The 15746-nt window shown below is 37.1% G+C and overlaps 1 protein-coding gene across 1 annotated transcript; it reads left to right on the plus strand.

The window, feature by feature from the left end:
• The first annotated feature begins 848 nt into the window (after window positions 1-848).
• LOC107554687 (glucocorticoid receptor) lies at window positions 849-15127 on the plus strand. Its single transcript, XM_016237272.1, has 8 exons — window positions 849-886; window positions 5175-5323; window positions 7335-7451; window positions 7596-7880; window positions 10021-10165; window positions 10941-11071; window positions 11205-11362; window positions 13330-15127. Exons 1-8 carry the CDS (start codon window positions 849-851, stop codon window positions 13480-13482), a joined length of 1176 nt encoding a protein of 391 aa, XP_016092758.1. The 3' UTR covers window positions 13483-15127.
• The last annotated feature ends 619 nt before the right edge of the window (window positions 15128-15746 follow it).

Here is a 15746-nt window from a genome sequence, read left to right on the forward strand (position 1 = left end):
CGAATGTGAGATTTTCAGCCCACTGTGATCAATAGATGCAAGGGACTGTTGGGATCGATACATCACTAGCAGATGGATATGTAATGTGGAGGAAGCCACGTGCTTTTGTGGCCATCAAATGCAGTCTATAAATAAGTAAACAGAAGATGGAGAGAGAAGGATTTTAGCGACAGGTATCTCTTCGGTTTCTAACTCAAAATCCTCTTCGTCATTGCAGGGTTGGGCAGAAAGAAAAGAAAATTCACCTTATCTGTTTTCTAAATGCATGCCAGATCTTATTGTCAACAATTCATCCATGCATGTCTAATTTTTAAAAAAAATCAATTTTAATCAAAATGTCATACCTTTTATAAATATTAAAGTGTTTTTTTCCTGCAGCAATCTAATGTAGCTTCTAGGACTGAAATGATTTGTTGACATTATCAACTAAATCAACATAAAAAATTGTCGACAAGTAATATTGTTTTCTAATAGTCGTTTGATCTGATATGTAAGGCTCATAATGTAAGGGTAGCGCGGCTTGACCAGTGTGGTGCTGTAGAGCAAGACTGCTATCCAGCCCTCCTGAGCTGCAAACCAATAGAAGAAGACACTTTTGAGACGTGCAAATGGAGACGAACCCATGTAGGGAAGTTTTACAAAACTATAAACCAAAAATGCTGCTATGTGGCCTATTGACGGCGAAGTTCTTTTTCAATATATGCTTTACTGTTAGCGAACGTTCTGACGAAGCTGAGAGTAGCGTTTAGATGAGTATGTAATACTCAATAACAAAATAAACACAAATCAAAAATGCCAGCTGTGAGAAAACAGCAGTTAAGGAAGCATCTGATCGTAGCGATGTGGATATGTTTGCACCTTCAATTGGTGCAACAGCTAACTTACAGTAAGTTAGGTCACGTTTATTTATCTACCTTTCTCAATGACCTTATTAAATGTGTCACCTTTCACATCAAATTCTTGCATTGTTTATTAATTAAATTCAGTTATTAATTCAGTTAGAATAATAAGAAACTGCAGAGCTGTTACCATTCAAATGAAATCAGTATCACCAAACTCCATCTTTCCACTGCAGGAAACACAGAAGCTGACATTAGATGTATTTACACAGACTGTTTGATGAAGCTGAGGTGCCATAAATGCATTTACACTACAAAATTTTCGAATACATGAAGAATTTTATAAGATTAATGTTTTAAATATTTTTTTAAACATACAAATAAGAAATGTTCGAAAAAAAGAAATTATAGTTTTAAATATGAAACCAAACCAGTAGGTGGCGTCAAATGACAGTTTGAATGAGTGCGTCATTTAGTCCTTCATTAAAGCGGTCATTTGATGCGATTTCAAGTTTTCCTTTCTCATTCATTCAAACGGCTAATTCATTCAGAAACCAATCTTTATGATGTATTGTAATGTCTTTATGAATGCGTTACTGAATCATTGACTCGCTTGATTCGTTCAAAAACGTGGAGTCATTCAGTAACGAAATGCTGTGTTGCTCGGACTCGGAGACACAAAACAGTTCTGATGTGGCTTTGAATGGAACTATTGTCATCAGCGAAATTGAGCAAAAACAGTCAATATTGTGTCTAAAATGTAAGCCACTTAATTTTAACTTCTTGTTTATTGAACTACTGTTGTATAGAATCACATTGCAATCGTGTTGAAACATTTTGGTCGTGCAATGTTGCGTTCCTAAATCATTTTTTTGAACATTAAAGCATGTCAACATATTCTGTTACACCAAATACACAAAATAATGATCTTTAAAAAGGCATCATATGACCCCTTTAAACAGATTAATTCAAACGGCTAATTCATTCAGAAACAAATCTTTATGATGTATTGTAATGTCTTTATGAATGCGTTACTGAATCATTGACTCGCTTGATTCGTTCAAAAACGTGGACTCATTCAGTAACGAAATGCTGTGTTGCTCGGACTCGGAGACACAAAACAGTTCTGATGTGGCTTTGATTGGAACTATTGTCATCAGCGAAATTGAGCAAAAACAGTCAATATTGTGTCTAAAATGTAAGCCACTTAATTTTAACTTCTTGTTTATTGAACTACTGTTGTATAGAATCACATTGCAATCGTGTTGAAACATTTTGGTCGTGCAATGTTGCGTTCCTAAATCATATATTATAATTTTTTTTTTACTACCGCAGTATGCATCTGTAAGTTTCTGTGTGTGCTGTTGCGCTCATTTATTTTGATTTCTGCACGAATCTCTCTCACGCACTCACTCACTCACTCATCTCTAAAAGTCATCTCTAAAACTAATTTATTTTGTTAAGGAAAATGTAATGGTCTGGTTTCTTCTACTTTCATTTTGGAGCAAACATCTGCCTTTAAACTTGAAAGAAATAAAGATTTGTCATTTATCTTGATAATTATCGATATCGACTGATATGAAAAAAATGATCATGATCATTTTTTTGGCCATATCACCTAGCCCTAGTTGCAGCCCTAGTCCTACATCCTCCCATCATTTGCCATTTGCCAGTCACAGGTGGCACAGGTGGTGGTGTTTGACACAGGGCTTTTGTAATCTCAGGGCCACATTTGGCCGGCGGGCAAACAGTTGAAAAGCCAAGGAACAGACAATTATGACTAAAACTATTATTAAAATGTTTTCTAGGTGATAGAGATCAGGTTGAGCTTGCAAGGTATGACACGATGCTATTAAAACTTCATGCGTGCATGCACAAGTTGCTTCTTTTACAGGTCTTAATAAAAAAAAAAAAATATATATATTTGTTTTTGTTTAAAAGTGCAATAAAATGCATGCCGTGACGATAAGCAGTAGATGAGTGTGTACTTTTATACATTGCATACCCATGTAGGATATCTAGTCATATCAATAAAATAACACAAATGACAGTTATCTCATTACATTTTTTATTTGGAACTTGATGGACGCAAACCAAAAGATAAGAGTATTGATAAGAAAGCAATAAATCAGGCATCTGAGCAAAAACAACTTTGCATTTCGTAACATGCGAGTCAAAACACTAGATAAAACTAATATTAAACGCAAATCAATTGGATCTTGCAAACTGTGATGTTCGTTTTTTGCCTAACAAGACCTGCCATGTTTAGACTTGTTTGCAACACGTCTCACTCTGTATTTTCAGGTCACGCCATGTTTCTTTGTTTCCCTCGCATGTGGATACAGTAAAGCAGTACTGACTGCTGATAGTCCTCCAAATGGATTTACTTTTGTACCAATGTTATTAGAGATGCACCGATTGCAGTTTTCTTGGCCGATTCCGATTTCCAGTGTGATCTGCCGATACGGATTTTTTCCGATTTTCCGATTTTTTGTTAGTGTGATCTGCCGATACTGATTTTTGCCAATTTCAATTTCCGATTTTTTGTTAGTGTGATCTGCCGATACGAATTTATTCCGATTTCCGATTTTTTTGTTATTGTGATCTGCCAATATGGATTTTTTCCAATTTCCGATTTCTGATTTTTTTTGTTAGTGTGATCTGCCGATACCGAATTTTGCCGATTCCGATTTCCGATTTTTTTGTTAGTGTGATCTGCCGATACGGATTTATTCCGATTTCCGATTTTTTTTGTTAGTGTGATCTGCCGATACGGATTTTTGCCGATTCCGATTTCTGATTTTTTTTGTTAGTGTGATCTGCCGATACGGATATTTGCCGATTCCGATTTACTTTCTAAGAACTATAATTGACAGCATATACAAACAAAAATCTACTTTTCTTCAACGCAAAGTTTTACTTTCATAAAAAAATCACAAGTAAAAAGTCAGTAATAAAATAAGAACAAATAAAAAAAATTGCAAACAACAGCACAAATAAATGCAATAGAATAAAGAGAGCTATGAAATTAAGTTTTTCAGGTTAAGTAAGGTTTTATTCAGGTAAGAAATACTACAGAAATGAAAGTAATCAAATGTAAAATAACACATCCAGTGTTATTTTACATTTGATTACTTTCATTTCTGTAGTCTTCATTGTGCAAATTAAATGCAGATTAATGCTTACCATTAAAGTTATAAAATGTATTCAGTCAATAGCAGAAAGTGGTTTTCTTTGTCTTTTGTTCTTTGATTAACATGACAGACAGCAGCAGGAATATTGGACTGCGGTCCCTTTAAGAGTTTATCCACGGGCCCAATATACTGTTACACAACATGCGTTCTCTTTCTCAACTATTTAACGTTCCAAAACTGACTGTGTTTAACTGGATACTCGCCAAGACGGGCATTTTGACATAATTTTGTATGTATTTGAACGTTTTAGCGCAGTTAGCCACTCATTTTGGTATTTGTGGCTCACAAGCTGTTTGAGACTGATCGCGGCTTGTGTGCGCTCCACTAATATTGATCAGTTCTGGTGCGCGTGCTTTTGGTGTAAGCACGAAACCTGCAGGAATGACTAAAATAATGCGCAATACAAGCGCTATTTAACCAGAGCGAATGAGACATGTGTGAGAGAGAAGGGGTCGTCGGAGAGAAGAGAGCGAGAATGCACGGCTGATGTTATTGCCTGTGCTGCTGGTAACAAAACGGATCGTCTCGGAATCGGATAGAAGTGAGACTGACCGACCGATCATGAGGAAAATCGGCCGATATCATCTCTAAATGATACAGAAAAATCTCTACCAGTTGAACCATAGCTGTGTTTCCATGAACTTATAGCCTGTTTTGTTTTCTACACACGCTGAATTTAAAATTTACGCCGAAAATCCCATGGATGGTACAGCTGCTTGGTTATCTGTTAATAGAGGATAACACGTTCATGCTGTCTGAAGAGGATATGCAACTGTCCTCTCCTCCTTTTCGCTCTGCTTCACTTGATGGATTTGCATGCATCTACTACACTGTGACCCTACTCATATTCTCTACTCATAGTCTTTCTCTCACGCTGAATGCATGTGTAGGCATTGCAAAAGTGTGGAGGTGGAGCGGTGCTAAACGTTTAGGCTACGTTCAGCCGTCGCCCCCTGGTGGCCAGTCTCACATCCTCATTCTCATGATGTGTAATCATTGCATTACTTATTTTACCATGTTAGTAAAAAGATATAAGAGAATGTGTGCTGATGGTTAGTTCTTGCCGTTCCTGCTGAACAGTATTAATTCATTATTCCTGTTCATTAATATACACATATCCCTGTGTTTTGTGTGTTTTCAGACTTGAAGGCAGCACTGCCACATCCTCAGCTGCTGGGAAGTCCGGCACACACAAGAGCTGTCTTGTGTGCTCCGATGAAGCTTCAGGCTGCCATTATGGAGTCCTCACCTGCGGAAGCTGTAAAGTCTTCTTTAAGAGAGCAGTTGAAGGTGAGGAAGTCCTGACACCTATATTCTGTTTTATATCCATGGCCTTTACTGTATTTACTGTGCTTTGCCTTTTTTGAAACACCAGAGGTCCCCGGTGCAAATTGTTGATTTTAATATTTTTTTTGGTGAAAGAATCTCATAAGTATTAAATGTCATGAATTCATATTTACTGAGTAATCTGCTGAAAATTGGTAATATTCAACGATCTGAACATGCAGCTGTCTTGAGATCCCCATATCTCTGGGTATATGGTTTATTATATGGTTAATTATAGTTTATTAAGAACTAGAATCTAAAATCATATTGAGATATCTTTAATACTTCTTGAGTTACAGGCATGCAAACTTTGGAAAAAGTCAAAAAAGTCGGCTTGCAGACAAGGTCTGTGCTATGCAATTGTTTTGAAAGAGGGAGACAAGACACATTTCTAGTTTCAACGTTATTTGTTCTTGTATGAATAGTGATCCACATTTGGTTTTTGGCCACTGGAAATGTGTACAATTTGACAATTTACTCCTGGAGCCATATTTAGATCCCAGTATCTCTGGAACTTAACCGAACCATACCATACCATGGCCTTAAAAATAAAGATGCCAAAAGGAAAGTTTGTTAAGACCCAAAATCTAAAAGGGCATTAAGATATCTTTAATATTTCTTGAGTTACAGACATGCAAACTTTGGAGAAAAAACTTGAAAAGTGCTTTTTCTCCCTTTTTGAATGGTCACCATTGGCATATAATGCAACAGGGATTGCTTAATAGATTTTAGTTACAGACCTACCAATCTCTGTGTAAAAAAACATGATGCTGCCATCTTTCTAAAGGCATATTTACCCCCCTGTGATTTGGCTATGAATTTCAGGTAAAAAAGGTCATTTTGAACGACCTCTACAAAATAGTGGATTGCTCAGTAAATGTACATTCATGACTTTTAATATTTTGGCTTCCATCACTATACATGTTTATCTTTCCAAAACTTTGAGCCTGTAAAGTTTCTGCGATTTGGTTGATTTGACACGGAACGACCCTAGTGCATATTTATATGTAATTTTAGAATAGTATCCTTGAAATATGGTTAAAATGTACTGCTGACGTGCATTTATGGTAAATTATGATATATTCTAATGTAATTTCTATTGAAAATATATTACACATTTGTTGTGATAAAGTCAGTTTAATACATTATATATATTATACAATATAAATATATTAACTTCAAATGTAACTAATTAGTAATGAACACACTGCAGTTAAAATTCTAATTATGTTGAATGTGCTTTAGTACTGTATGTTTGTCAACACATTAAAAATGTACTTTAAAGCATGGCAAAATATTAAAACATAATGATTTAAAATGTACTTTAAAACTTTTCATTTAACTTTATTGCAAATTGTACTTAAGTGTGTTAAGAAACAGCCATGAAACATTCTTTGTACACTTTTAAGTACAGTTAAGTGGCCTTTTATTTAATTAATATTATATTATCTACACGTACCTTTAAAAAAATGGCTTTAAGTGCACATTCAGTACGATTAAGCAAGCTTCTTTTTCACAGAAAGGCAGGTGATGGAGACAAATTAGTGATGTGATTATGTGATTATTTACCTCTGTCTTTCTTGACCTGATTACGTAGAGTTAGAGACACATCCTTCTAGCGTGTTTTTACTTTCTCGCTGCATGTCTATTTCAGACAACTCGTACTATGAGTCATTCGTCAGTCAAAACGCTTTTTATCCTGTGGGTGTTGAAATGCATCTCTGGCTGACAGAGGAAATGTATTCTGATAACATCACTAATGCAGACAGATGACGTCAATTAGAGTTTACAGCTAATCAGTGTGTATTTTAAGTGCATATATTTGAGCAGTACGAACTACGGCTCTGCGTGTAAAAAAAAAAGAAGCAATTAAAAGCAATGCAGTGGGGTTCAGTACAGTGTTTGATAGCTGTGCATGATGAGGGACTCCTAAGACAGACTCCTGTCTAATCCACACTATTCTTGATTCTCGTAGGGCAACACAATTACCTGTGCGCTGGACGGAACGATTGCATCATTGACAAAATCCGCCGGAAGAACTGCCCTGCCTGTCGTTACCGCAAATGCCTCATGGCAGGCATGAACCTAGAGGGTAACACGAAATGTTGCACTTGTTACATAATTACACCAGTGTGTCCCCAAATGTCATTTTAGATGTATAAATAAAACTTAAATCACAGGAAATGCATAAAGTTTGAAATCTGACTGTCGTAAACTTTCCTTATTCAACACTCAGCCCGTAAAACCAAGAGGGGCCGTCAAACTGGCAAGGTAATCCAGCAGCCGTCGATTCCAGAGCGCAGTCTTCCTCCGCTGCTCGAAGTCCAGGCATTGGTGCCCAAACCCATGCCTCAGGTGGTGCCCACCATGCTGTCACTGCTAAAGGCCATCGAGCCGGACACCATCTACGCCGGATACGACAGCACCATCCCTGACACCTCCACCCGCCTCATGACCACTCTGAACCGGCTGGGCGGCCGGCAGGTCATCTCTGCGGTCAAATGGGCCAAAGCTCTGCCAGGTACGACTTGAGAATAGGAATGTAACGATGCACCCTGAGCCGGTTGAAAATATGTGACGATTCAAGTCAGTTGAGATGTGTAAGTGCCACTATTATGGGTAATGAAAGGTTCATATTTTGGTTTTATGAGTCCCCAACAACAGGTTGACATGCATGCAAGATCAAAAATCACTTTCGTTGTCTTATAATATGCATTTATTTTTACCTTACTTGCTCAACAACTCCCAAACGATTCGCTCAACTATTCATTTTTCTAAACCCCTCCTTTGCGTGACACTAATCTGCGGTGATTGGTCTCATTTTCATTTCATCTCGCCTGTAATGCCTGATAAAGCAGCGTTTGTGAGCGCAGTGCTGCTTTGTTTACAGCCGGTACCGGGGAAACCGCTATTTTACTGCTCCAAAAGCGGCACCTAGTGGCAAAGAATGAATTTGCATTTTCATTCAGACCAACGCGAAAAGACCAACAAGTGGGCGGGCGATATGCTAATGTTTCATGTTGACGTCAACATGAAACGGCTTGGGATTCGTTTTAAAAACGACTAGTTTCAATGATTCAGAGTCGACTCCTTCTTTTGAGAGACAATAACTTTATACACGGTGCACTTTCAGATTTAAAACTTTGCCGGATGTTTTCATTCACTTAGTTACACACTGCGTGAAAGGTAATTTTCAAAAATCCATAATAGGGGCACTTTAAACAAATCTTGGGGGTTTATATGAATGTGTCTCTGAGTGGAACCGTCTTCAGAAAAGTTTAGATGGTATTTTCTTTTCATCTTGCCTCTGTGCGATGCATATAAATGTAGTGTTCATAAGCGCAGCTGCTTTGTTTACAGCTGCTGTTCCACAAGTGCCACCTGCTGTCAGAGAGTGAATCTACATTCTCATTCAGCCCATCTGCTGTTTTTGTTTTGTGCAGATGTAGTATAGTTTCACAAAGCTAAAGTTGGAACATTCTGTTTTTCCTTCAAGTTTTGAAATTGTACAATCTAATTTAAATCAAAAACTGCTCTTAGTTTGGATCGTAATAGAAATGCAGTGAATTGCCTGCATGGAAAGAGCACAGGCCAAGTCTTAGTTTTTTTCTTTTATTTGTATTATTTATTTATTTGATTTGGGATTTGTTTTACATTTTTAATTTAGTTTTGTTATTTGACATTTAAATTTCACAAAGATATGTGCAGCATTTTGTATGAGAAATAATAAAAGGACACCTCATTTATAATTTGTCTTAAATCATAGGGGTGGGAATCACCTGAGGCCTCACGATACGATATTATCACGATACTTGTGTCACAATACAATATTATTGTGATTTTAAATATATTGCGATATTCTGCGATATATTGTAATTTATTACCTTTTTCCAACTTCAAATTATATCCCCAAAGGAAAACATTGACAACATCTGTTTTAACTAAAAAGAAACATTTCTCAGTTTGTTTATCTCACTTCAGTTTTATTGCTGCAGTGCAAAATGGGATTGTCAAGCAGACAAACTGACCAATCTTCTTTCATGAAAACCTGTCATCAATGTTGTACGCACCTGGAAAACTAAATTTTGTATTGCGGTCTAATCTAGTCCACCTTAATTAAATGTAAACAGGTATGCACTGCTGTGCTACTACAGATATTTTGAACAATGCAACTTGAACTTGTACAAAAAAGTTGTGCTGCAGACCCTTCAGCAATTGGGGCATTTGGAAGTAAATTACTGTTAAATTTAAAATAAATAAAAATTTATTCTTACATCCGATTTAAACGTGAATGGCGCTTTCCTGATAACTTTCCACCATCTTTATTTTATTAACTTACTGCATGCAGAAGGTGACCCAGCTGACCTCACCAGAAAAAAACTCAAAACCACCATCTAGTGGGCTGTAAAGAAATGTATTTTATTATTCTACCAAATAGTATAATAAAAGATCGAAACTTGGCGTCCGTGTATCGATACAGTATACTATGCTGTATCGATTTTTCCCCCCCACCCCTATTAAATCAAATTACAATTCAAGAAAATCATATGGCATAGTGAGTTGAGTAAATCGTTACATCTCTACTTGAGACGTCTTTAAAAAGCCGTGTGGAAAATCTTCAACCGCAGCATGCACTAAAACCCCTGTTTTGCTCTTTTTAGGGTTCCGGAACCTTCACCTGGATGATCAGATGACCCTCCTGCAGTGTTCCTGGCTGTTCCTCATGTCCTTCGGACTCGGTTGGAGGTCATACCAGCAGTGCAATGGAAACATGCTGTGTTTCGCACCAGACCTGGTCATCAATGAGTATGTCTCTCATTAAACAGGCCATTTGCTTTAATAATCTCTATGGCGGTTTAAAGATGTGTTCACACCATGGAAACTATAATGAAAATAATAGCTATAAAGTGTGGAATATTAGTTCTAATTCTATGCGAATAGGTTACACCACAACTATCGTTGGAATCACGTACAGAATGATTTCTTTCTAGCTGATGAACAATAAAAACTCAATCAAAATACACCCAGCTTTAATGGGAAGTGCGCTCATTATAAACAAAATGTTATCGTCTATTGAAAATGTCCTCACCCTCAGGCCATCCAAGATGTAGATGAGTTTGTTTCTTCATCAGATTTGGAGAAATGTAGCATTGCATCACTTGCTCCGCAATGGATCCTCTGCAGTGAATGGGTGCCGTCAGAATGATAGTCCAAACAGCTGATAAAAACACCACAATAATCCACACCACTCCAGTCCATCAGTTAACATCTTGAAAAACCAAAAGCTGTTTGTTTGTAAAAAAAAACAGTCCATCATTAAGATGTTTTTAACTTTAAACCGTTGCTTTTGAATAAAATACCAGTCTATAATAAGACTTCCTATACTTCGTTCTGACGGCACCCATTCACTGCAGAGGATCCTTTGGTGAGAAAGTGATGCAATTCTAATTTCTCCAAATCTCTTCCAATCAACAAACAAACTCATCTCCATCTTGGATGGACTAAATTTCAATTTTTTGGAGAACTATTCCTTTAACTGCCAATAAAAGCCTAAATTAGAGTCTTGTGTGTCTGTCTGCAGAGAAAGGATGAGGTTGCCCTACATGACTGATCAGTGTGAACAGATGCTGAAGATCTCCAATGAGTTTGTGAGACTGCAAGTGTCCAACGAGGAGTACCTGTGCATGAAAGTCCTTCTGCTCCTGAGCACAGGTGACTTCTTTAGAAGCCATTAATGCTTGATCCAAACGGTTTCAGGTTCCCTGAGAATCCAGAAGACATAGTTTTTGACTTCATTTTACAGAGGACCGTAACAAAACCTTTGTGTGTTTTTGTGCTTTGTCAGTGCCGAAGGATGGTTTGAAGAGCCAATCAGTGTTTGAGGAGCTACGGATGTCTTACATTAAAGAACTGGGCAAAGCCATTGTGAAGAGAGAGGAGAACTCCAGCAAGAACTGGCAACGATTCTATCAGCTAACTAAGCTACTGGACTCCATGCACGACGTAATGAATTTTATCCTAAATAATGCTTTTTTAAAACCGTGGCTTTGCTCCAAACCCTTGTGAGTTGCTCCTGCTAAGGCCACATCCTAACTTGAGATTTGAATTTTCATAATGTCATATTGTCATACTAATATATCGCTCGGGAGACTCAAATCAACAGTTGAACCCAGTAGAGTTTTGCATGTCGCTTAGCTAATGATGCAATACTCTAGTAAGCATAAAAACACACGGCACTAGGGTCATCATATCAGGGGCCTGTTGCATAAACTGTCACTATGTAAAGACTAACTAGTTACAAGAACTACTACTTAAGTGGTAATCAGCCTTTTTGGATTCAAATTAGACAAATATACATTTTTATGTTGCTGATTTTGAAAAGTTATGACTGACTAGTCTTGCAGAAAAATTGAGATGGCTAACATTTAAGACTAGTCTAAGCAGTTTATGCAACTATTCCCAGATGTTCACTACATGATTATTGCGGCCATAAGAATAATGAACCATCAGTCAAATTCATCTTTAGCTATTTTCAACTTTCTCTTTAACTTGTATGGCCTGTGAATCACACTCAAAATCTAAGTGTAGAAAGTAGGAGGAAGAGTAACCGTAATTTTACAAAAGTGGACAAAAATAGCAAACTTTTCTGGGTGTGAGTAGAGAGTCTTGCTTTCACCTGTCATCTACTCCAACATGAGTTTGTGTGGCAGTAGTAGCTACATATTTTTTCTTTTTTTTAATAATTAAAGTTACTATTAAAAGTAATGCATTACAATATTGCACTACTCCCTAAAAAAGTACTAAAAACACATTACTTTTAATGCGTTACGTTATTTGTATATTTTTGGCAACTGTAAAGGCCCTTTGACACAAACAAGGGGACAGGTGTCAGTGAATAAATGTGAAAAAGTAACTCAGATATTTCATTGTCAATTTAAAAGTAATACGAGTTACTTGTAAAAAGTAATCTGATTACGTAACTTGCATTACTTGTAATGCGTTACCCACAAAACTGTTCATTAAATTATAACATTTAACATTGAACATTGAAGCAAACAATGCCTTTTTGCCTAAACTAGGTTTCATATTGTAAGCCAGCTTTTTAGAACAGCTTTCACCTCAGGAGTGTGCTTATGAATGATGCTGCCTACTGAGGCAACTCACAAGGATTTGGAACAGAGCCAATGTCTATGGTTTGTCTTTGTATTGCATAAATTATCATTTTAGTTTAAAGACACAACTGGTCCGATTTTTTAATGTACCTTTTATTTATCGGTGCATGTTAGTCTGATGAGAAAATACACTTATATCTTACAAAAGTTTGGGGTCGGTAAGATTTTTTAAATGTTTTGTAAGGAGTCTCTTATGCTCAACAAGGCTGCATTTATTTGATCAAACACATAAATACTGTGAAATATTATGTTTAAAAATAACTGTTTACTATTGCAAAATATTTTAAAATGTAATTTATTCCTGAATTTTCTGCATCATTACTCCAGTCTTCAGTGTCACATGATCCTTCAGAAATAATAATAATAATAAATTTTATTTATAAAGCACTTTACATTTTAAGGAAAATAATTCTAGTATGCTGATTTGCTGCTCCATAAACATCAATGTTGAAGACATTTATGCTGCTTCATATTTAATGAATACACGATTTAAAAGAGCATCGTTTATTTGAAACATAGTTTTTTTTTGTAACAATACAAAAATCTTAAAAAGTCACTTTGATCAATTGAATGCATCTTTGCTGAATCAAATTAGAAAGAAATGTCCCCTTCACAGTCCTCGTTCAAAATGTATGAACCTCCTCCACTTTTGATCAAACTGAGACTATGTGTGCATAGAAAAAATGATATGAATATCCTAGCCTAACCTTGTCTTACCCGATACAATTGGGATTCACGCGAAAGTAAAGTGCATCACAAACGCTCTTTCACATCTCTAAGCCCTCTGTGTCTCCTCAGATGGTGGGTGGACTCCTGAACTTCTGTTTCTACACCTTTGTGAATAAATCCCTCAGCGTGGAGTTTCCCGAAATGCTGGCGGAGATCATCAGCAACCAGTTACCAAAATTCAAAGCTGGGAGTGTCAAATCGCTGCTGTTTCACCAGAAGTGAAGCTGCTCCCAGCAGCAGGACACGATGCCTTAAACGTCCACCTCGTCCCCTCACTCCCACTCCATCGGGACAGCAGAGGGGGGCGAGGCGTGTGAGAGAGAGAGGACTGTATGCAACCCAGCACACAACTCCATGATTGACTACAGTACAGTCGGAGGAAGAGACGGGTAATTAGAGGTTGTAAAAAGCTAACAAACGGCTGAACTGTTGAAATGACATAACCACGAATCTCATGGATAGATTATCCCATACATGTCGTCTCAGGTGTTTGACTCCCAGCATCAACTATTATTAGTAGAAGAAAGCTAATAGTCCAAGGTCACTTACTACATACAGTATGTAGAGTTGCACACGATGCAGCACTTACGCAGTTCAGTATGCGCAGATTATGCGCTGATTATATAGTCAGTATCATACTTTTTAACTTCAGATGATAACGGTTTGAAATAATAATTTCAATAATATGTACAGAGATAATGGCTTCAGCTTGGTTTGAAATGAAATATACGTTTTGTATGACACCATATATCTTCAGTTTTAAAACGACTCATGTCATTAACAGAGTTACATATATACAGAAAAAAGGAAAATATGTGCCTTTTTTTTTTCTTTTTTTTTTAAAGCTTCTTTCCTTGTTTTGACTCGTCCGCACCAGACATCTGGCACTTCTTCTTCTTCATAGCTGATTGTACTTTTATACCCACTTGCACTTGTAATTTTAAAAACGGCCATTCTTTTTTTTTTTTGGCAGCTCTTTAATCATTAGTGGGAACTTCAAAGAAGTGATCCTTATCGCGGAGATGAGTCTGACGATTATTTTTACGCTGAGAAATGCAAATCAAGCACTTTCACTCCTTGCAAATGCTTTAAAGGGGCTGGTTTAGGTTTGTTCTGCAGCGAAGGTGTATTTGTGTCTAAGAAAGCCATTTATTGTTAATTTTTACCTGTTAATTCATATAGGAATTATGCAATGTGAAACATTAATTTTTGTCAGTTTTGTTTTTATGTGTGTCGTATTTGTTCCTTAGCAATGCCACAGTATACAACCAAAACAATGAATGCAGATTACAGTACCTATACCATTTATACAGACAGATGATTTGAATTGTCAGATACAGTACAATCACACTTAGCTACACCAAACATCAACTCAGGCCCGCAGTACTCTAGATCCTGTATGACAGTGTACATTTCTAATATTTTTTTTTTTTAGGTCCAGACTAATCCATATTAAACTAACCTTGACCTGTCTTGGTTTAATCAGTCAAACTGTGGTGCAAGTGCAGGGTTTGAACTCTCTGGGAATTTCTACTCGCCTGTATTGTTGCAATCTGTTATTTTTGTGCCAAACATATATTGCTTTCAGTTTGTACAATCTAAAACTGTGCTCGTCTTAACAGTTGTCAAAGGTTTATATATATATATACAGTATATATTCAAGAGAGGGAAAAAGAGAGTATCAGAATATTTTACAGTTCTTCTGTGGAAGCTTAATACATCTTGTTTAATACACAAATAAAAAATCTCCAGCTTCAGACTGCTTAGCATTGCATTTGTGTGGTACAGATTTAGCGATATCTGAGCAGCACTTTTCTCTTTGCTCTTCCGTTCCTACAGATATACAGTATCTCACAGAAGTGAGTACACCCCTCACATTTTTGTAAATATTTTTATATCTTTTCATGTGACAACACTGAAGAAATGACACTTTGCTACAATGTAAAGTAGTGAGTGTACAGCTTGTATAACAGTGTAAATTTGCTGTCCCCTCAAAATAACTCAACAAACAGCCATTAATGTCTAAACCGCTGGCCACAAAAGTGAGTACACCCCTAAGTGAAAATGTCCAAATTGGGCCCAAAGTGTCAATATTTTGTGTGGCCACCATTATTTTCCAGCACTGCCTTAACCCTTTTGGGCATGGAGTTCACCAGAGCTTCACAGGTGGCCACTGGAGTCCTCTTCCAGATGTTAGAGACCTTGTGCTCCTCCACCTTCCGTTTGAGGATGCCCCACAGATGCTCAATAGCGTTTAGGTCTGGAGACATGCTTGGCCAATCCATCACCTTTACCCTCAGCTTCTTTAGCAAGGCAGTGGTCATCTTGGAGGTGTGTTTGGGGTCGTTATCATGTTGGAACACTGCCCTGTGGCCCAGTCTCCAAAGGGAGGCGATCATGCTCAGCTTCAGTATGTCACAGTACATATTGGCATTCATGGTTCCCTCAGTGAACTGTAGCTCCCCAGTGCCGGCAGCACTCATGCA

This window comes from Sinocyclocheilus grahami, unplaced genomic scaffold (genome assembly GCF_001515645.1).
Source record: "Sinocyclocheilus grahami isolate Dianchi unplaced genomic scaffold, SAMN03320097.WGS_v1.1 scaffold510.1, whole genome shotgun sequence".
In the NCBI taxonomy this organism is placed as follows: Eukaryota; Metazoa; Chordata; class Actinopteri; order Cypriniformes; family Cyprinidae; genus Sinocyclocheilus; species Sinocyclocheilus grahami.

What these genes read in the sequence shown, in the direction of transcription:
- LOC107554687 (XM_016237272.1), top strand. Translation starts at nt 849, where the DNA reads ATGTTTGCACCTTCAATTGGTGCAACAGCTAACTTACA. An exon ending in CTTTAAGAGAGCAGTTGAAG is followed by an intron (nt 5,324 to 7,334) that starts GTGAGGAAGTCC and finishes TGATTCTCGTAG; the next exon opens with GGCAACACAATTACCTGTGC. An exon ending in CCTTCTGCTCCTGAGCACAG is followed by an intron (nt 11,072 to 11,204) that starts GTGACTTCTTTA and finishes GTGCTTTGTCAG; the next exon opens with TGCCGAAGGATGGTTTGAAG.